This window comes from Cupressus sempervirens, chromosome 4 (genome assembly GCF_028749045.1).
Source record: "Cupressus sempervirens isolate cs-2001-9-10 chromosome 4, ASM2874904v1, whole genome shotgun sequence".
Lineage (NCBI taxonomy): Eukaryota > Viridiplantae > Streptophyta > Pinopsida > Cupressales > Cupressaceae > Cupressus > Cupressus sempervirens.
The window spans coordinates 802,998,304-803,021,860 of NC_143121.1; the positions used below are offsets into that span (position 1 = coordinate 802,998,304).

The 23,557-nt window shown below is 35.9% G+C and overlaps 1 protein-coding gene across 2 annotated transcripts; it reads left to right on the forward strand.

Annotated features, from left to right (window-relative positions):
- Positions 1–2,580: 2,580 nt before the first annotated feature.
- LOC149563831 (binding protein) lies at positions 2,581–22,016 on the forward strand. 2 transcript variants are annotated; one of them, XM_089826954.1, is made up of 18 exons: positions 2,581–2,859; positions 3,121–3,449; positions 15,032–15,189; positions 15,327–16,548; positions 16,740–16,931; positions 17,337–18,023; positions 18,153–18,329; positions 18,456–18,523; positions 18,645–18,867; positions 18,966–19,065; positions 19,159–19,274; positions 19,767–19,824; positions 20,097–20,248; positions 20,350–20,617; positions 20,825–20,976; positions 21,060–21,309; positions 21,445–21,590; positions 21,747–22,016. In XM_089826954.1, exons 1-18 carry the CDS (start codon positions 2,724–2,726, stop codon positions 21,780–21,782), a joined length of 4,470 nt encoding a protein of 1,489 aa, XP_089683080.1. In that variant the 5' UTR covers positions 2,581–2,723; the 3' UTR covers positions 21,783–22,016. The 2 variants fall into 2 exon arrangements, with proteins under 2 accessions (XP_089683080.1, XP_089683081.1); XM_089826955.1 differs by having other exon boundaries at positions 2,637–2,859; positions 21,060–21,213.
- Positions 22,017–23,557: the final 1,541 nt, after the last annotated feature.

Here is a 23,557-nt window from a genome sequence, read left to right on the forward strand (position 1 = left end):
CTGTAATTTTTACCAGATGTGTTACAGGAATACTCATGTGTTACAGGAAGCTTTGTATGCACTGTTTAATCTATCAAATATTCTATAATAAAAGCAAGTGTGTTGTAAAATAGTTTATATTCATTCTAGAAATGATCATATGCATTACAAAACTCTTATAAGCACTACAAAAAGATTTAAATGCGTAACATAACTATTTAAAAGTGCTTTAGAAAAATTAAATATGTTAAAACAGAGTTCAAAAGCATTATAATATCTCTCAGAAGTGTTAATACATAGCTTAGAAGCATTAGGAGATTCAAATCCAGCCCTTGTGTGTTTGGGGAAGACTTAGGGACTCTACTCTTGCTGATACGAAGCCTCCACAATGCTGCAAAACCTGTAATCAACTAGATCTGCACAAGGAACTAGCAAAAAACATAGATCTATACTAAAAATGAAAGATTGGACTGAAAGATCCAAAAATAGAGAGGCTTTGCCAATTTGTGCACGGTATTATCGTGTATTCATGAAACTTTAATGTAGAATGCAGATAGACTGACAACTGTTGGTGTAATTAAGTATTTACTTATTGCACTTTACTTAAGTTTACTTAGGTCAATGCATTATTTTATTATTTCTTAGGTGAGACACTTAGGAGTATGCGTACTCTTATGAGTTGTCATGTTGACAACACTAGAGTAAGCAACTCTAATTCAGCACATGGTGTCTACAACACTGGAGTTTGCATAATTAACCGAGTTGTCATATATACAACATAATTATTCACACTCCTATTTTAGCACACGGTGTCTACAACATAATTTTACATGCTACACCTTTGTAGGCTTATCCTCTCATCATCACACTTACGCTTGTGCTTAATGGAGGATAATCCACTTCTGGTGGACATGTGCTTGGTTGTAAGACTTATCAGTGTGTTGACTCCTAGACATTCTTGAAGCACCCCAGAGGCCTTTATATACAGGCACTCCTAGTGTGTATGTACATCACAAAACATTGAATGACAATAAATCAATTTTAGATATTGTTATTCTAATCATACCTTGTTGGTCTACTGTTGTGCTTGTGCCTGAGTTCCTTGATCTTGGGTGATTTTGCCCTAAGGCAAATTCTTATTTGGGTATCAGAGCTATACCAAATTCTTAGGGCAAAATCACTTAAGATCAATTCAATCAATCAATACAACATTGAAATGAATATCATATTCTCATATTAATCATACTCTTTTGGTCTACTATTGTGCTTGTGCTTGAGTTCCTTGATCTTGGGTGATTTTGCCCTAAGGTAAATTCTTACATGGTATCAGAGCTATACCAAATTCTTACAACAACGAACTAGACTAAACCCAAGAAATTGTTATCAAAATGTAAATTCTACGAATGTCTCATGTTTCCCTAACTACAACTGCTAAGAAAGCTCTCAAACCATCATCTCAGTGACAGTTCTAGAATGGAAGCATGCTTAGAATGCAAATCTACAAGAATGCATGCAAGATCTATAACTATAATGCAGATTATATGAGGATAACAACTCTTAGAATGCTATGACAAATGGACATACAATGAACTAACATGTAATGAATGATGCTAAATGACATAGAAACAATGCTAAGATGCTATGGATTTGCTAGAATGACAGTGCTAAAATGATAACTTAGAGTGTGCCTATAGTGCAGATGCCTAAAACTTGGGTCCTTTGGCTTTTGGATTTCCCTCCTATTTATAGGATTTCAGAAGGGGTTGGGGTAAGAATAAGAATTTTCACCTTTGACTGGTGGATGAAAGTGAAACTAAAAGAATCTCATAAGAGACCAGGAGGAAGAATCCAACAAACTTGGTTTTGAGGATAAATGGGGATATTTCTAATTCTTTTAAATGAAAAAGGGAGATTTTGTCTTTTGTGAGGATAATTGATTTAATAAATGTTTATTTATTTGCAACACTGTCTTTTTCTTCCTCCCTTTTTGAATTTCATTTTATGAATTTGAATTGTTTTTCTCTTCTTTTAAAGGTGATTTAAGTCTTGTCAATTTGATAGATAATTAATGATCTAATGTGATTTTGATTTGAAAGTCTGTCGTGTTCTTTTGATTTCCTCCTTAATTTGCATTAATTGATCGAAATTTCGTAATTCAAGTCTTTGCCAATTTTTGGATGCCTACAATAAGATCTTTAATTGAAGCCAAAAATAAAAGTTTTAAATAAGACAAAAAGATTCATAAACCTCCCCTCAAATAAAAACCACTACACCCCCTCTTACATAAAGAAACATTACATATTGACCTACAAAGTTTTTACTTTATTTTAAGAAAACCTTAAACACCCATCAACGTCCATATCATTTTCTAAGATCAAATCCTCTATCCTATCATTTAATTATCACAATTATTTTAATTAAATTATCAATAGGGCTTGTAGTTCATTAATTATGTTTATTTAATGGAAACAATTAATCCAATCCACTGAGCTCACAAGAATAGGTATCCCATATTTTCAAAAAGTTACAAGAGAACAGATCCATCCACTTTACAAATCTAGGAAATACATTAAAATTCAACTCGAAGCCCAAGGCGCGCAGGCGTACAGCCACTCATTCAAATCGAGCTGAATACACATTTGAAGTCCGCTAGGAGGGAAACTTGTTTTTTGAACAAAACAAACGGAAACCAAAAAAAACCCTGTATCATCCTGAACTGAGCAACAATTGACAAAAGAAGAGCAATGGCTCCTTGCTTTGTAATTCCTGATACTCTCAAGGACTTGGAAGATGTGCCAGACGAAGAAGACTGCCTTTACGCTCAAGACGTTGTTGAATTGGACGCGCTTTCACCTTCAGAAATAGATGAACTCGTCAAGGGTTGAGCTTATAAACTCTGAACATTTCAAGTTCTTTTTGAGAAATGAGTGTTGTTAAATAAGCATCGAATCGTATTTCATTCCAGCATCTTAATCTGTAAATTTTCTTTGCTTGGCGGTCTGTGACAACAGTGGTGATAATAGAATTCCCGTTAATTGATGCTCTTTTGATCGCATCGTGTAATTATCTTTAGTCTATTCTCCACAGCATAATGATTTTCAGTTAGGTTTTGCGTTACATAGCGTTTTCTGTGTTTTTCAGGGGTGGCATTTGACTTGGCCGATAAGGACCTGTTTTGTGTGGAGGAGCAGCAACTATTTGATCAAACATACTCTCTTGTTAAGGGATTCCAATATCTCCCACCCTCGGCTAAGGGATTCTTTATTGAGAGCCTCAGATCAAATTTCAGCGTGCTGCTTCTTAACATAACGACGCTTTCCTCTCATTCTAATTCAGACGGTCCATCTCTGCAGGATCGAATAAGCTCCTGCCGAAGTGCTCTTAAAATTTACACTTATTTTCTTCAGACAATTGTTTTCATTGAAGAAGCGCAACCCGAGCAACCTGTGCCGCGTAGAAACAATGGAAAGGTAAGAGCATTTTATTGAAAATCAAAGAAATTGTCTGTGATTTACATAGAAATAAATTTTTTGAGCTGAACTGTCAAAGGCCACTGTTATAAGGGCTATTTTGTTCTGATCTATTGATTAGACTAAACTAAGCGTTCCGTTCTGGGGATTTACACGAAAAACCTGGTAAAGACTTATCTTAAACAGAAGATTCCACAGCCTTCTGTGATACACTTGCTCAACAAAGTTTTTTAGAGAACTCCAAAAAAATTCAGTAAAAGAATATTTCAAGACAGATTTCTCCAGTTTCTACAAAAATCCACTGGGAAAACTTGACCGTTCTTTAATACAGTAAATATTTTTCTTTCTTCACCTTTGAGTCAGTGCAAACATATTTAAAGTGGTTTTATTTCAAACGATAAACATCAGTGCAAAAGTTAAAACACGAATGCTTTGAAACATGGTAGAAGAAAAAACTCAAAATAATACCCACAATTTTCATCAGAAACTAATCATTTTCCAATTTGACAGGCAAGGTTGATCCATTTTGACATTTAAACATACAAATCAAACAACACTTAGTTGACAAGGAGCGCTCTAACCAAATATATAGAAAAATTCTGATATAAGCATAGATTTCTGGTGCACAATTCAAAAACCTTTTTGTAGGATATAAATTTAAAAGTTTATGCTGCGGACAAACTTTTAGGAGTACTCAAATTAAACATTTTGGAGGAGTATGCGAAGAAAAGGTTTTTGTTCCATAATTCAAAAAAGATGATGAGGGATTTTGGCAAAAAATCTTTCTACACCATTTGGAACAGCACACGTAAATGTCTTTGGAACGTTTTACAGAAATCTACAAATGAATTTTGGATAGCATAACTTTCGGAAGCATTCCAAAAATAACTATAACAGAATACTTCAAAGGCTTCTGTTGCATTTTGCTCATTTTTCGTTGAATTTTTTCGCCTAGTAATGTTCCTGTAATATGAGCCTTCTGTTAATAAAGTTGGCTAAGTATAGATTTATGGAGCATTGTGCGGGGTCCTCCTTAGCATAATTTTCTGGAGCATTCGTAAAACATTGTGAAAGGAAGTTCCTAAGTGCACTTTTGGATTACAGCACAAAAGTCTCTCTAAAACCATCTCCTTGCACAGGTCTTTGGAGGATTCAACTCTATTTTGTTAATAAATAGACTGACATTTATTGCACGTGCAGTTTTCTGTTAAATAATGTTGCCAAGCCTCTCTGAAGCATCCGGCCTGATTCTGCCACTGATTTTTCCAAGCATAGGTTTCTTGAACATGCCACTCAATTCTGTTCTTCAATATCGTTTCTAAGCCGTAAGCTTGCAAAAATAAAATTTTATCAAAAGTTTGAGCCCCTAACATTCTGAAATTTACCTACTAGTTTGCTACAAAATATTTATTCAGAATAACTAAAAATTGCTAAAACATATATCAGATATAAACAGAGAGCTTGCTGATGCATACCCAATTGCGGTAAATCAAATCAATATTTGTTTTCTTATGATATAATCTCTTATAGCAGATTTTGATGCACCGAACAGGTTAAATAATGCTTTAAGCTCAATCAGAGATATGCTACCCTGGATTTCCAGAATAGGGGGATGGGGAAACAGGCTTTTAGAGACTTCTTTTTCACATATATATAGACACACACACATACATACAAGAACTTGAAATTTCAAATATATCATAAATTTAATAACATTGTAATATTCATCTCAGCAACATAGTAACATTTATAAATCTAAAATCAATGATCATTCATCAAATCATCATAGAAATAGCATCAAATGATTCAAATCTAATCATCATAAGATTAAAGAACATAGGATAGCATCAAATGAGAGTTCAAATTTCAATTTCATACATTCATAGATATAATTCTTTGAAACATTGACAAGTATCAATAATCATATATCAAAATGTGCAAATGCTGCAAGTTTCAACAAAATGAAAAGTTGCATACTTGTATCATATCATAGATCAGTTATCATTACATCAATGTATTGTATAATGTCAGAAGACTCAAAGTCTCAAACTTTGAAGTCAAAATTAAAACAAAGATAATATGTTGGGCCGCCCCTAGGATTTGGTCTAAGAATACTTAATATTGCTCAGATTTACACTCTCAATCTGCAGACTTTCACCAACAGCTTCCAGAATTCACAGATAACTCTGTTCACATTCTAACAGCAGCAAGAGCAAATGATATTCACTCAGACATAACTGTGTTGACTCAGGCCAACCTATATGCAACTTGCAAGGAATACATGATTTGATTTTTTTGATCATATGCTTAAGATTTCATATTAGTAATAACATATTTCAATATTTAGGGTTGTATTGTGGCCCACACAGGAATTTATACTGATAATAGTTTACAAAACTGAATTAAACAAAAATTTCAGGTAGTGCCTTTAGGCCTGTCTGTCATATCTATCTTTCTGTTGAAGATAATATGAGGAATACATCTTTACATCATTTATACAGTAGTTATAAGTTTATAACCAAATAAAAAAAGAAGATGAGAGTTTATACAAGTGTACATAGTAATAAGCCAAAAAGAACTAGAAACTATCAACGAACATCAGTGAGATCATTAGTCCGAAGGACCAATAATATTATTGCTGCATTCAGCTCTGTCTGTTTCAAATGCTCCAATTGAGGATCTACAGCCTGTGGTATCTCTGCATCCCACTTGGGAGCGTCCAGTCCACGAGTCTTCTTTATCTATTCATTATTCTCTTTAATGGGCCCCCACAAGAATTAAAAAATGCAAATATTTAATAAAATTGTCATACTTATTGCCTCCTACTGCTGAAAACTACCATCAGTCCCCAAGACATTAAGGGATGGCTTGGCTGTCCCCAGCTGTACCATGGACAGTCAACAGTTTTTGAAACCTCTATTGACTGTCCACGACTTTCTGGGATGGTTTTCAAAAATTTCACTTCATCGGGAACGGCTTGGAAACATTTCTGGCTGTCCCTTTGTCTCTGAAACCACTTCTGTTTCTGAAACAGGTGCATTTAGGATGTAAAAGTGCTTCCATGTGACACTGGATTCAAAAAATGGCAACCATGGTAATCAAACTATACTAACTGAGTCTGCCCAGGTTGAGAGTTTGCTGGCTCTTCCAAATGATGTGTTGATTATTATCTTGTGCCTTGTAAGTGGTGCAACACAGCTATGCCTGTAATGAATGTGACTACCAACTAGCTACAAGCACATCGATGTAATCTTTGAACCAGTACATTAGCATCTTGGTGATGGATAAACTGAAACTCTTAAAATCAGCATCCATTGCTCCTAGGCAAAAATGACATTCACCACGGACAGTGAACAGTTTTTGAAACCTCTATTGACTGTCACTGAGTTTCTGGGATGGTTTTTAAAAAAATTGCTTCATCAGGAATGGCTTGGAAACATTTTCTGTCCTTTTGTTTCTGAAACCATTTCCGTTTCTGAAACAGGTGCATTTAGGGTGTAAACGTGCTTCCATGTAACACTGGATTCAAAAAATGTCAACCGTGCTAATCAAATTATAATAGCTGAGTCTGCCCAGGTTGAGAATTTGCTGGCTCTTCCAAATGATGTGTTGATTATTATCTTGTGCCTTGTCAGTGGTGTGACACAACCACAACTGTAATGATGTGACTGCCAACTAGCTACAAACACATCGATGTAATCTTTGAACCAGCACATTAGCATCCCTTGGTGATGGATAATCTAAAACTCTTAAATCAGCATCCATTGCTCCTTGGCAATTATGAGATTCTGATCTATCTAATTCAAGATTTCCTTTAAATTGTAAATTCAAGCTATGAAAAAACTCTAGGCTGGGTTGACGTCCTACCCTGATACAGACTGGTGAGATTTTTGTGTTGTAAAGTTAGGATTCGTTTAATGCTTGAGGTTAAGATAAAACTCAATGCTTTACTTTCCACCAGTCATATAGTTACAAATTGCCCCTTTAAGTTGGGCAAGGTTAGAAAACTGCTCAGAAAACATTCCATCCAAGGTAGCCTCCAAAATAGAACAAAATATTCGATAACATTCATATAATGCAAGTCAATCTAAACAGAGACAACCGCTACCTAGGAAAGTTGATCCAAAAGCTGTACTATAATTATTTAATGATTCCATTTATATATAATTAGTTATTTATTATTTATCTATGTATTTAACAAAAAGTTGAACAAATGATTTGGCCGACTTGGTGCCTAACTGGGAGCAGAGAGCATTGTAGTCTGCCTGTCCCGAATATTGCTTGTCCTCAAGCCACTTTGGATCCACACCTTCCCACATTACCTTGCAGGCATCATCATTGCAGGTTACCTCTATATAGTGTATTTGTCCCTTTTCCAAACATCTGGTTTCCATTATTCTTTGCATGCGCAACCCAGGTTTTTTCTTTGCTGCTCATTTTACACATCTCCACTTGATTTGGCTTAGGAGTTAGTGGGGTCTTCTGAAAATAATTTTTTTGATTGCATAGGAGATGCTTGCTTGGAACTTAATCTTTCCTTAGCCACTGAATATTTAAAATTCGGTCCTTTTGATGACTTCTTGCAAGGAGCTTGGATCAAATGTCCTTACCCAACCATTAAAGGGCTCTACTGGTCCTTCCACGAGAAAGAGTATAATATCTTCTTAGACACATCAAAAGCATTACTGCAAGCCTTTGAAATTCCAATAACTAATTGTCCACCTTACCCTTTTGCTTGTTCCAACTCACTGAAATGAGTCTTTGGGTCCTTGCTATTGAACCTTTCTATCAATCTTTGTTAAGTCCTCGAAGGTGGCAATGGAACCATAACCTTGGGTTACCATGCTGTGATACCACAACTCTGAGCCATTCCTTCAACAAGCAAGGTGTCAAATTTGATAGCTTCCTCTTCAAACATTGGATTCAATGAAAATAATGTGTCAAATTTCTGCAACCAAGCCCTTGCCATGGAATTATTGGCACCATCAGATGTGGTAGTAGTGATTTACGGTGTTGAATATCTTTCCTCTCTGCATTCCTCCTTCCATGCTCGGTCCTTGCCCTCATATCATAAAATTCAGTGAAGGTCATTTCTCCACGTGCAAGAGTGCTCCAGGCACTGTATTTACCATGAATCCTATCCATTTCATTCCCTTGATCAGGCCACCCTTCCTTACTGCTTGATGTTCCCTCTTTTTCCAGAAATTTAGCCCTAAAGATTTCATATTTGTTAAGGCTTTCTCACAATAGCTGAAGTTCTCTCACCACCGCAGCTGCTTCTTTGAGCTCCCTTTTGTATGGGCCTTTAAGAACTTAATTGCCGGTTCATTCATCTTAAAAGTTGAACCGTCTTCAGCATGGTATCCCTCATGCTGGGATGGATCACTCTGATCTCGTTCATGAATTCTTGGGGATTTTTCTTTTCCTTGTCATCCATTGCCTCCTTTTCTCTTTGCTTGCGTCCAAGATACTTGTCACTCATCAATGCACAGGTTGGCAGAATGCTGGACTCGTATACCACTAAAATATACCTACTAGTTTCTGCAAAAGATTTACTAGAATAACCAAAACTTGCAAACACAGACATCAGATATAAACAAAGAACTTGCTGGTGTATACACTATTTCAATAAAACGTCTAGTTTTATAGTCTTGGTTAAGATGAAATCAATATATGTGTCTCTTATGATATAATCTCATAAAGCAGATTGTGATACACTGAATAGATAAAATCATAGTTTAAACTCAATCAGAAACATAGATCTGAGCAATGTTAACACAGGGAATCAAGTTGTACTGAGTGCATCCAGGTTGATAGGTTGCTGGCTCTTCTAAATGATATCTTGATTATCATCCCATGCCTCGGAAGTGGTGCAACAGAGCTACAACCTTATCAATTTGACTATAAACCGGCTAAAAACACACATATAATCTCCAAATCAGTTAATTAGCATCCTTTGACGTTGGATAAACTCCAAAATCTCTATCCATAGTTCCTTGCTGATTTTGAGATTCTGATCTTGCTAAATCGAGAATCCCCTGAAATCGTGAACTCAGGCTATGAAGAAACAGTAGGCAGTTGTTGTCTGACCTACACTTACTGCTGATATTTTTGTCCCAACAGCAAAGCATTTCTTTAATGCTTGAGGTTAAAGATAAACTTCGATATAATTCTTCACCTCTACCATCCAAATATATATAATTTGGCCCTTTTAGTTGGCTAAGGTTAGAAAACCAACCCAAAACATTTCATTCAGGTTGGTATTCAGAATAAAACAAAATATTTAGTAATATCAATATAATGCAAGTTGGCTCAACACACAGACCACCACAAACTAGGGAAAGTCAGCTTAAATGCTGTTACTCAAGGAGAATAAGGGAGAAAACTAAAAAGTCACTGTAAAACAAAGAAACTGTTATTCAATGGATTCAATTATATATAATCATTACATTGATTAGCACGGGCTTTATAAAGCCATTATTCGTGTAAATAACTTCCTACAGGAAAGAAACTTCCCACACCTGATTCAATATTTATTAATCTAAATCACGTAACTAACCTAAATTAATGTAAAAACTCCAACGTTTGCCCCCTTATTACATTAATCCAAACAAGAGTGGAAGTTGCAAGGGTTTTAACCAAACCCTCTAGAGACTTTGATGAAGTGCTTTCAATCCTCCTTGCTCGCTCAAGAAACACTGAATTGATCGGATCAGTGGATCTCTTGACAACCAATCCTCAAGCTGCCTTCATAACATGTCTTCCGACCTCCCTTGCATAATGAGACACATTTCCTTTGAAATTCTACATCTCCTCAGAGTGTGTCTAATGTTTCTTTCAGTGCTGCACATGAGACACCTTTCCTCCGAAGGTCCACATCTCCTCTGAGTGTGTCTAACAACTCCTAAAGTGTTGTAGAAACAATCATCTCTGATATGTCTGCACATGAGATGTCTTTATCCAAAAGTCTACATCTCCTTTGAGTGTGTCTAACATCTCCTCAAGTACTTGGAAAATCATATTCAAATACTGGCCCCCCACCCCTTGCTCCTTGGAAGGACAATCATGCTACATAACCCCCCCTTCTCTTTAGTAAAGTCCCCTCTTCTCTTCAGGGACAAATCTGCCAAGCCCCGACTTTACAGGGGCACAGATAGTGGCTTCTCTTGCAATAATAATCTCTGAGCAAGAAGCTACCTTGCAATGATATAAAACTCCTCCTGCCTCCATTACCTCTACCCTCCTGATGATCTCTTTAGTTTCTAAGGCACAATATAATTCAGAAAATTGAAGTCCCTCTTAAATATTGTTAGTGAATACTTAACAATAAGCATGAACACATTAGGAATTAATGGAACCAAACCTCTAATTATATAAGCTACACTTCCAATCCCCTTTTTGAATCTGACTTCTTCAAATACACTAGAAACAAATCATATACAAGAATCTGGATTCTTGTATATGATTTGTTTCTTCTTATGACATCAAGGAATAATTTGGTTGATTTACATCTTTCAACTGTCACGTGGTTTGAAACTTGGGTTTGATAGGTTTTAGATTTCCTTGAAATGTAAATGAAAGTAAAGTTAAAATAAATGTTGTCATTGCTAAATTATTGTGTGAGTTGAAGTTTAGTGGATTGTATTTTATTCTAAGGTTTATTGCTCTTCCTCTGCATCTGATGTACTAGATTGGATGTTATGGTAAATTGAACAATTAGTTTATGATGAGTTAGAGGGTGATATTCATGTATAATTTGTCATCCTCCTATAGGAAAATCAGACCAAGTACAAAATTCTTTAATGGCAATATATCAGACAAGTTATAACTATTGCTTTCTGGAGCATGAATGTGGTTAGGATTAGTTCACGAGCATTTTGTTTTAAGCTTTTCACATGTATTCTGTAGAACCAAAATCAATTCCTCCATTGCCATTTTTGAAACAGAACAATAGAAAGGAATTCCCTAGCAAAGTATGAGATTACTTTTAACCGACAATCAATGTCACACAAATAAACACTGCCTAGGGGTATGAGGGTCATAAGCAAACAATGGCTTAAAAAATATTCAAGTTTTTCCCCCTAATTATCTCATGAGTTATGGCTGATCTGTTAAAGAATGCGATATATTTTCATATATACCTATTTTTGCTTCATTTGTTCTGCTTACATGTATGTTTCTAATTCCTGGTGCCCTTTTCCTCATTAAATTTGGGTAAATAAATTGCATGTATGCTTTTCCTATGCTTTATGAATGCTGTGTAAATTGAATGCTACTTTGGAATTTCTTCAAACATAGACTAAGCCACAACTAAATGGTGTTATCGATCTTTGCTTCTTGAAACAGTGTTATATAATTGTTTGTCTTACCGCGTGTCTCAGTCTTAATTTAAGTTACAGTTCAGACATCTAAATTTTCTATACGACCAAAGTTGCATGGACACAGATAGAGATACAAATACAGATATGGTATATGGATATGGCCACTTTATTAAGATCCCAAATCTGGATATGGCTGGATACAACATTATGTTTAGTCACAATTTTCTTAGTTATTAGAGGAGATTTTATATATATATATATATAGATTGGTAACATTATTATTGATTGAAACAGTGGGATCACATCTGGGGGACCCCATCCCCTTGGTAGTACATTACATTTCTATAATCCAATGAGACATTAACACCTCAATATGACAATACAATATACTGCACAACACATCACAACATACCGAGAATATATATATATAGATTGGTAACATTATTATTGATTGAAACAGTGGGATCACATCTGGGGGACCCCATCCCCTTGGTAGTACATTACATTTCTATAATCCAATGAGACATTAACGCCTCAATATGACAATACAATATACTGCACAACACATCACAACATACCGAGAATATTTCCTGTAGTCAGTCAACAATCCCTTATCACTCCATAGCTTCTTCTTATCCCTCCAAGGCAATTAACCGCCATCACCTTATAACTCCCAATGCTAACAACAACAGAAACCACCTCGACAATTCGCGAATGTGTGTGGAACAGAGAAAGCGGCACGAACGGCGGAACAGAGAAAGTGGTACGAACGGCGGAACAGGCTGGCAACGGTCAGCAGTGATCAGGGCCAGAACAGCTGACAAACCAGTCAGTGGTCACCTCGTGAAACATGCCAGGCAGTAGCAACTCTCATGTGGGACGGGCATTCAAAACAGCAAGCAGGAAGTTTCGAACGCAAGACCTCAATCAACTGAGGCTCGTGACAAACTGTCACGCTGCGGGGTGAACCCCTAGAGGAGATTTTATATTACTTAAAGAAGAAATATAGGCACAAAAATGCTATGTAAATAATTATAAGTTAATTCAGCACTTTACAATATGCAAAAGGTAAAAAAATAGTAGAGTTGCATTGGAAGACAACCCCCAAAAATGTTTTGCTGAAAACGAAAAACATTTCATTTGTCTCTTTCAATTGGTGTAGAATTTATTTACACCAAGAAATTAAAATAAATTGCATTAACAAAGTTCTTTTAAATTAAATTTGCAAAGATCAATGTCAAAATTTTAAAACAGGGATCAGATAGTATTTGACATGATTGGAAAGCCAAGGTTTTTTAGGCATACATAGGTACATATCAGATATATATCCAAATCCGATACAGGGATATGCATGCTTGAAGAAGGATAGAGGAGTATCTGACTATTCTGTCTATGACAAAATCAAATTATCTGAACTATTTAATGGTAGAACTTTAATATGATGGAATTTTGTTTGGTAGCCTCTGAAGGTTTGGGACTTGTAATTGTTTATGGATGTATTAGTTGATTGCTGCCTTTACTTCTTTGAGATGTATATTGCCTTCTCTTATAATCATTGTGCTATTAAATAGTTGGATTATTGGACTCCAGGCCAACTGGGGTTTACTCCTTAGGTATGTAATGCTGTATAGGTTTTGGGGTCAGTAGTTTTCTCCCATTGCGGGCTTTCTTTGTAGAGGCTGCATTGGTTTCTCTTTTTTTTCAACCAGTTTCTATAAAATCCCAGCCATGATAGCACTTCTTTTGTGTGCACATAAAATCAGCATGTATAAGAATACAAAAACCATTATGAATAGACATTGAAGGTTGAATTCATACTATCATATAACTATGTAAGAAAATAATAAATACATTATCATTATATTCAAGTAAGAAGATAAACTAGAAAGGCTCTTGCTATTCATCTTGATTTTTTAGGTTCCCTTTTTGCATCTTTATGGGGTGCAACAATGCCCACCATGTGAACCATTGCCCCATCCATCCCAATCAAATGGATTGAACAAGCATTCTTGGTAACAACCTTTAAAGGGTCTTAGATATAGGCTTGAAAAAGGATTGGCTTGTTCAAATTTCAACTGCGAAGAGACTTCAATGCGTCGCCCTACTGTACTAGAAGTCTGTCCTTGTTACAGCAAGGTTTGGTACAAGAAAGTGTATGATATCCATATAGGAAGAGGATGGCTCACTCCCATCCTATTCTAGTTTATCTATGTAAAAAACAAATTTTAATATATTGTGCACTACATTATGCTTAACATCTGTTTCTTGGTCTTTTATACTAACAAAGATGGTGGGAACGGTCGATACATATTGGTCAACTGGGTAGAGGATTCAATATACCCCATATGACACCAAGGGTTTGTCCTCCATCTTGAGGGTCATGCAAGCTTGGCAGAGCATTCCAAGTAGTGAACTTACCTACGTGGCGGATTTGAACTACCACCCCTTTAGACCAACAACAAATAGTCTATCCTCCTAGGAAGGAATAAGCTCTGACATACATCACTTTGTGACCTTAGTGATATAGTCAACTTTCCTCTTGTCAAACTGGGTAGCACATGGCATTAGTCACTCCTGTGCTATTAAGTGATTGCTACTGTACCCTCAAGATGCAATGGTTAGCTTCAATTAGTACTACCAAATATGGTAGAGCATTCCAAATATGTGGCTTTTCTTTGACATTGAATAATCAATAACAGAACTGAGGTACAGTGCTCACTAATGGGTTTGCACAAAGTGACACAATGATTGAGAAGCAATAATTTATAAATGTTTGAGATGATAATATTAATTTTGAAGTTTTGATTTGTTATGTGACCTTTTTCAGGAGTAGCATGTGTGTTTCTGGTAGGGAAGAATGAAACTTTTCGTCTTTCATTTCTGACAGCTCTATTTTAATAGCCTTGTATGTATTTTTTTTGTAAGGTCCAAATATGGGTAAACGTCTGCTTTGACAAAGCCTTTCATGTTTAATTAAAATGACAAAAAAACAATGAAATGCGTTCACTTATATAGTCCGAAGTCACTATAATACAATAGTAAATGCTAAGTATAAACAGAATTATTTTAAGGTAAATTAAAAATGTTTTGATATGTCCACAGGTTGGAAATGACTCTTATGTATAGAGTAATTAAGAAACGTATTTTGATAGTAACTGCTTATAAATATATAATGCCAAAAGCTTGTATCCTTTCTGCTTTCTGCACTATATTGAAGTATATTCATGACGACTTACTCTTGGAAATCCTGTTGATTCGTAGGAGAAAAATTCTCGAAAAAAACACATTCCTCAAGAATGGAATTGGGAAGTCCACTGCTCAAAAATCATCTCAATATTGGCTACAGCTGTGGAAACAAACATCAAACAGCTTTATGGCCAGTCTGATCCAGAAGAAAACTTACTGGCTTTTGTTGCAAAGTAAATACCTGCAACTTTTAATCTTTGTTCTTTGGTAATGTTTCGGTTATGTAAAATTTTGACTGATATCTTTTTTTGTTCCAACATCTTGCTGATTATGGACTTTGCTAATAAGCCTTATACTTTCTTTTATGTAGAGGTGCATTTTCTATGTTCGAAAAACCATCACTTTTGAAAAACAAGGAGACAAAAGATGCATTATGCAAAATTGTTGGTGCATGTGCTACCAAGTATCACTATACAATGCAGTCATCTGCTTCCATATTACATCTCATTCACAAGTATGATTTTCTGCCACAGCATATGGCTGATGCAGTTGCTCAAGCAGAGACAAAGTACAATGATGGGAGTTTAGCAGTTTCATTGATAAGAGAAATAGGACGGATGAGTCCTAAAGATTATGCTAGGGATGCCAGTGGTGCGGAAAATGTAGGTCGATTTCTTGTTGAACTTGCAGATAGAATGCCAAAGCTTATGTCAACAAATGTGGGGATTTTGATGCCTCATTTTGGCGGTGAATCTTACAAGATAAGAAGCTCACTTGTAGGGGTATTTGGTAAGTTAATTGCCAAGGCATTTAAAGATAATGATGGGAATTCTTCTAACAGTACACATAGGCTCCGCAGCAAGCAGGCAATGCTTGATATTTTGCTTGAAAGATGTCGCGATGTTTCGGCATACACAAGAAGTCGTGTACTTCAAACCTGGGCTGAACTATGTGAAGAACATTCTGTTTCCATTGGTCTCTGGAATCAGGTTTCAGAAATTGCAGCAGGTAGACTTGAAGACAAGGCTGCAATGGTAAGGAAAAGTGCGTTGAACTTATTAAGTACATTGTTGCAGTATAATCCATTTGGGCCACAGCTTCGCACTGCTACATTTGAAGCAACACTAGAGAAATACAAGCAAAAACTTACTGGAATGACACCTCCGAGTGCATCACATTGTAATGAAGAAAATGATGTGGTAGTCAAGACCGAGATCTCTGAAATTGAGGAAGGGGAAATTAATAATGATTTGAATGGCAATGTAGCTGAAGAGCATCTTTCTCCTGACAAAAATGAGGAAGCAGAACAAAACTGTGTTGAAGACAGTGGTCCATCTCAAATTGAGAATGGGGTTGATAATGATGACAACACTCCTGATGTTGGGAGTTTGGAACAAACCAGGGCATTGGTTGCATCTCTTGAAGCTGGTGTACGGTTTGCCAAATGTATGTCATCAACAATGCCCATTCTTGTGCAACTATTAGCATCTCCTGCAGCCACTGATGTTGAGCACAGTATTCAATTTTTAATGCGTTGTAGACAATTTTTGGTAGATGGAGCAGAGTCATGTCTTCGCAAAATGCTGCCCTTGGTATTGAATTTTTACTGTTAAGCTTGTTACATGATATTTGACGATTTATGTTTCACTTTATTGAAAGATTATTTTTCAATCTTCTTTGTTTTGCTTTATTTTAAATTTGTTATTCTACTATGTCAGATGCGAGCTTCTGTTGCATTGCCAAATCAAAGGTCACTGATTGCTGTTGGTTGATTGCCCTGTAGGTCTTTTCTCAGGAGAGAGCTATCTATGAGGCTGTTGAGGGTGCCTTCATTACAATATACATAAAGAAGAACTCAATGGAAACTGCATCAAATTTGATAAATATAACAATAGATGCCAGTGTTGGAGACCTTGCTGCACTTGAATACATAATAGGTGTACTGGTTTCAAAAGGGGACATTTCGTCTGGAACAGTATGCATAATATTAACTCTAATCCAAATATGTGACTTTTCATCCAGAAGCAAGCTTGTAGTCTCTATTGATTGGCTCTTTTTCATGTTCAAATGTGCATATTTTTTTGTTTTAGTAATGCTTTTAAGGCAGATGCAAGGTGCTCTTAATAACTTGTTTTCTTGAGTTTGTCAGGATGGACCATAAATAGTTTCTTTTATTTATATTTAGTTAATTATTCTAAACTGCAATGCCAGCCCGGACCTAGGCAATGTTTGCATTCTTGGCAATACTAAGTGCTGAATGGCTGTCCATTTTCTCCTTTAGCATGTGGGGATCAAGAAAGAAGCATCATTTATAACAGATTTTGCAATATTCATATAATTATTACAATTTATGACATTTATTCTTCTCTCTCTCTCACAGATATCTGCTTTATGGGATTTTTTCACATTTAATGTGAATGGAGTATCTGCAGAGCTAAGTCGTGGAGCTTTATCAGTGCTATGCATGGCTGCAAAATCATCTCCAAAGGTCCTCAGTTCGCATTTGTTGAATATTATTGACATTGGGTTTGGAAGATGGGCAAAAGAAGATCCATTGCTTGCAAGGACAGCATGCATTGCTCTTCAAAGATTATCTGAAGAAGACCGAGGAAGTCTCATAACACGTCATAGCCGAGTTTTCAATTCCTTAAAAAGTTTACTAGTTGGCCAAGGGCTTACTGAACAGAGCTGGTATTCTGCAGCTGAGCAGGCCATAAATGCTATCTATACACTGCATCCCAAGCCAGAAATGTTTTTGGCTGACATTATAAAAAGGTTTTATGTCAGTACTTTTGGACAAAATGAGACACTTGAACAAGTGGCTCCAGATGGTCAAAATCAGCCGGATGAGGCATCTCTTCACCAATGTTCTTTATCAGTGGGAGTTACCAAATTAAGTAGATTTGTGTTCATTGTGAGTCATGTAGCCTTGAAACACTTGGTTTATATAGAATCCTCTGTGCGGAAGGTAAGAAAGCAGAAAGCGGACAAACAGAGAGCAGCAGCTGAATCACAAGCATCCGAAACTGATGCTGATTTGTCACAGTCTTCTGAAAAAGCAACGCAGGTGAGTGATTAAGCTCAGCCTCCTTTGGTTTAAGTGGGATAACTTAATTGTCTCATTGTATAATTTTCGTTTGCTGGTTTGTGAGTTATACAAAAGCATATTATATACTGACAGCCAGTGATTTTCCAGGAATGTAATATCAATGCCGAGTTGGGTGTTTCTGCATCTGAAGACGCAAGGCTTGATTCCCTTGCAGAGAAAGCAGAGAAAGAAATTATTACAGGCAGACAAAATCAAAAGTTTGTAATCGGAATATGTGCTCCTATTATTGCAAAGATTTGTAAGGACTTTGCAATGTTGCAGAAAGTAAGTCTGCTTGTATTTTTCCTTCATAATGAACAATTTATGCCATCAAATTTCAATAGTTTTATAAAAATTAAGTATTGCCTCCATTGAAGGGTATTAACTCATACACGCACTTTCACATTGTAGTTTCCAAGACTACAGGCATCAGCTATGCTAGCTCTTTGCAAGTTAATGGTTGTTGATCCTGACTTCTGGTATTTTGTTGAGCTCTTGTACATACAGTTTTTTATTCCACTTGGAAATATGCCAACTTAGATGTTTTTGCAGAATTATCCAAGACTGAAAAATTAAAATTTAATGTTCAAAATTTTACAGTGATGCAAATCTACAGTTACTGTTTACTGTTGCTCGAAATGCCGTGTCAGAAACTGTTCGATCAAATTGTGTCATTGCTCTGGGTGATCTGGCAGTACGGTTTCCTAACCATTTAGAACCTTGGACAGAGCATATGTATGCTCGTCTTAGTGATCCATCAACATCTGTGCGAAAGAATGCAGTGCTAGTTTTGTCACACCTCATATTAAATGATATGATGAAGGTATTTTAATGTAGATTATAGATCATTTGTGGCTATCTAGTTAATTTTGTACATGAAACCAAGCAAGTACATTAAGGTAAAATTGATGGTTTTTATAGGTCAAAGGGTACATAAGTGAAATGGCTCTTAGGCTGGAAGATGAAGATCCACGCATCTCTAATCTCGTGAAACTTTTTTTCCATGAATTGTCAAAGAAGGGTGAGACATCTTTGGTTTGGTTTCATTTATAATCCAACATTTATTTCTTCTATATTATCACATGATCCAAATTATCTCTGTTTTCTGTTGCAGGGAACAACCCGATTTATAATCTTTTACCTGACATTCTCAGTCGCATTTCATGCCAAAACATATCAGAAGAAACTTTCTGCAACATTATGCAGTTCTTGATTGATTCTATAAAGAAGGTTTGTGTGATTAATCCTCATGAAATTATGCTGGATTTTTGGAAATACATATTTCAGCTTGATTAACTTCCAATTTTAAACTGACTATCATCAGTGAATCGAATATGGAAGAAAGTCTAAAAGCTTATTTCACTAGTGCCATAACTAATATGTTAAAAACTATTTTATTGTTATGACTAACTTGTGAATATTATTCTATTGTTTTATATATATTTTTAGGTTAAAAAGTAAAATTGGAAATTTGATTTATAAATAATATTAGTATTAAATAGAAGTAAAGTTTGAAGTTCTTTTATAATATATATTTTAAAAATGGTTTGTATGTATTTAATGAAATTAGAATATTTTTTATAATAAAATGCGTTTGAATTTCACTAACAATCATATTTATCGTACTCTTTTATATCATTCTGATGATGGATCACTAAAATGAATGGTTATCATGTTTCTTCTAATACTCGTTATTACCACCTTAATTCTTTTGCACGACAGGATAAACAAATGGAAGGGCTAATTGAGAAGCTCTGTCATCGGTTCTCTGGAATCACAGGCACGATTGTTTTTGACCTTTTCTTCTGTAGTGTTTACTGCAACCCGTCTTCAATGTTGGGTCTAATTTTTACTTTGTTCAAATTGTAATCTGTTGTTGATAGTGGGGACCATTGGCTAGTTTAGCTTTTCTCACTTCTTATTCTTCTCCTGTAGCAGTACCTATGTTATAGGGATTATTGTCAATAATGTTCATGTCGTTCATTTCATTTTACTATGTACCCTTCAACTCTAAGATTGCTGACACTAATCGTTGGATTTTGTATTTTCTAGATAAAAAGCATTGGGTTGACATTGCATACTGTCTTTCTCAACTCACTTACACTGAAAAGGGGTTCAAGAAGCTAGCAGATTTGTTCAAAAACTATGAACACGCTTTAGCTGAGGATGCTGTTACTGATTACTTCAAAAGTATATCCAACAAGGTTAGCAATGCACATAGCTTTCTTTTGTTTTGTGCTTTTTTTGTAGTCGTTTTCTGAATTGAGTACTGAAGGACTTTTGAGTCTCTAATACTCGTTGTCAGGCCAAAAAGTTTGCAAAACCTGAAGTGAAGTCTTTCGTAGAGGACTTTGAAGCGAAGCTTGTCAAGTGTCACGAAGAGAGGAAAGAGCTGGAAATAACGGCACAAAATGCTATGTCACATCAACAAAAATTATCTGGTCAGGCGGGAACGGAAAAACGAAATCCAGACGAAACAAATTTTGAGACAAAAATAGCGTTTCAGGACGATGGGTTTAATGAGGAGGATATTGGTAGCTCCAAGATTACATCAGAGGAAAGTACAAAGGGTGGTAAGATTTGAATTAGAATAATCTATGTCCTTTTTGCTTTACTTTCAGCTTCTCAAGAATACTAGTGGATGCCGTTCTGAAACTTTGAATATTGATATAGATTTTGCACATGCGAAATCTTGTCATGGTTAAAACATCCTTTGCAGTGGGCTTATGCCGAGAAGGAACGTTCTGTTTGTGGAATACTGATGCTAATATGTTTCGCAGATGCTGCTGAGGATATTGACAGCCATGAATCAATAATATCCGAGCCTGGAGATGCTGCCGCTTCTAGAAGTACGAAAGATGAAAGCTATTTGGAAAGTAATATATGTCCATCTGCTACCAAAAGCTGTAGGAAGGGAAAACCTAGGAAAAAGGTGAGTTGAGATGAATTTCTAGTTTCTTTTAGGGGACTGGATTCATTTGAATGCCTTTTATTGAGAAAATTTGTATACTTCAGCAATCGCGAAGGAATCCCAAGCTGGAGGAGCCCTTAACGGAGGAGGAGGGCGAATTGCCAGATATCCAACCAGCTGAAACTAATGTTGTTCAGCCTGGGACGGAGCTTCCTGATGACAACTCAAGCATATCAAGTTTTTCGCACGACAATATAGGTGAGATTGTATCCAATCACAGGCCTGCATCTGATAACGAACTGAAAGCTGAAACCACTCCTTTGAAAATCGACTTAGTGGGTATAGGTAGCAAAGGTACGGGAGGAAGTTTGGACTTATTTTGGATATATTGTGCTTTTGAGTATCGAAATGGCCATTTATAGAATTGATACCATTGATTGCCTGGACCAGAGATGGTAAAGCTAATCTGATGGCTTTGTATTGTGACAGGATTATCTCGACGTAAGAAAGCAGTACAACTGAAACTCCCGGCTGAAGAGTCAGTAAGTTCAGTGATAGACGAAGAGAAAGAAAATAATATCAAACAGATCCCTCACACAAGGAGTTCTCACAAGGCTCGACAACAGAAAGAAACGGTTCGAGACAGAACTTCCTGAATGTTACTTTACTTTTGTCATATGAATGCTTTCCTCTTTACTGTTTTAAAAGTCGAAATTATTGAAATTTGAGTATATTTGATTTCTAAGATTGAAGAATCAAACCAAAAGATTTATAAAATTGTTTATTACCAGGTGACCTCTCAGACAAGGACTTTGCGAAGACGATAATATATGACTTTCTTGGAGACCTAGAGAATCATTGGTACTCGAGCATGTGAATTATCTGCTACACCTTGTAGTTTTATTGATGTGTGTTTGATCAAAATTTGATCCCTGTTGTTTGAGCTTCAAACTTCACAATATATCCATAGATGTGAGTAATTCCTATTTTCCATTTAATGAAGAGATTGGGCTCTTATCTACAGAAGTTTTAATAATGTAGTTATTGAATTTGACGAATTATATGTTGGCTTCAAGAATTGTCGAACTGTGTTTTAATAGTTAGCAGTTGTGTCGTATCTGCAGTTGCATCAATGATCTAAATATCATGTCTTCGAAATTATTAGTTTACGAATTTGATTGCTTGATTAGCGAGGAATTTCTGAGAAGTTCATGCTATGGCTATAGTTTCGAATCTGGTACAATTCAGGTAATCTGTGTCATTTGATGCAGAACCGAATCAAGACCTCTATGAAAGGGTTGTTTAATTAATCAGCCCACTTAAAGATTAAAAGAGTAATTTGATGAAGAACCGAATCAAGACCTCTATGAAAGGGTTGTTTAATTAATCAGCTCACTTAAAGATTAAAAGAGTAATTTGATGAAGAACCGAATCAAGACCTCTATGAAAGAGTTGTTTATTTAAGGATATAGTAACAAAAATTAAATAGATGTTATAATAAATATAAGATTCATCAGAATTTATAGTAATAGTACTACACATAATTGTGATGAGGGGTATCTTGCATCACAAAATAAAATGGGACATAGTTTATAATTAAACTCGTGGCTTGGTTTGGTATTAGTAGAGGGTTTTGTCTTGTCATTATTCATTCAACACGGAGTATGAAATCCAACATGAAGGAAGTTAGCTAGAAAGGAGTAGTTGAGAGAAGCAAAGTTTGTTAATAGAGCTATTCGTTATTCTTTGGAAAATAAGAAGTTTGCTTGGTGGCTTGCAAGCATAAGTTTAGTTTCTTTTTGGCGTTTTCTACTAGATTGTAGATCTGGGTTAGCTATGGTTTGGATCTTGTGAGATCTTGCTAAATTACTATTGTAATTGCTTATGTATTTGGAGGTAACTCGGAAGGCTTTACATCTGGGCATGTTGGATGTAAATCTTATGATTATATTGAGAATCGATATTGTTGTTTGGATCTAAATCTTTGTATTATTGTTATTCTTTTGTTGTGTGGTTAATTGCTAGGGGTTCTAACATCTCCTTTAGGGATTCTATTGCCTTGCATTGCATCAAGTGTTATTAGAGCAAATTTTCTTGAGTGTGTAGACAGATCACCAAAGTTGAGGCAGTTTGCACCAGGACCTAGGGTGAAGATTATTAGAGCATAGTTCGGTGTTGTAGATTATTCATTGTGGAGTCTTAGATATCTTGGTTGTGAGGTGGTAGATTGTGGTTTTGACTTACATGTGGAGGTGACTCATAGATGGATTTTGATATGGAGAGATGGTTGTGAAGATGGCCTATTGATCTTGTTGAGTGAAAATTGGATTTGGTTGGAGATTTGTAGAGGGTTTGCAAAGATATTGGAAGATGGCTCTGGAAGGATTGGACCTTGAAGTGATTGCAAATCTTTGTGATGTTGTGGAGAAAAAGATTTTAGAGATGTTTGCTCGGTTGGTAGCTAGTTTGATTGATTGAGTTACTGTTTGATTGAAAGCTAGTTTAACTGATCGAGTGAAGGAAGGCATGATTGAGTTTCATAGAGATTTATGGAGCTAGAGTCTACCTATTCGGAAGTGAGTTGTTTAGGTGGTTAGAAGAC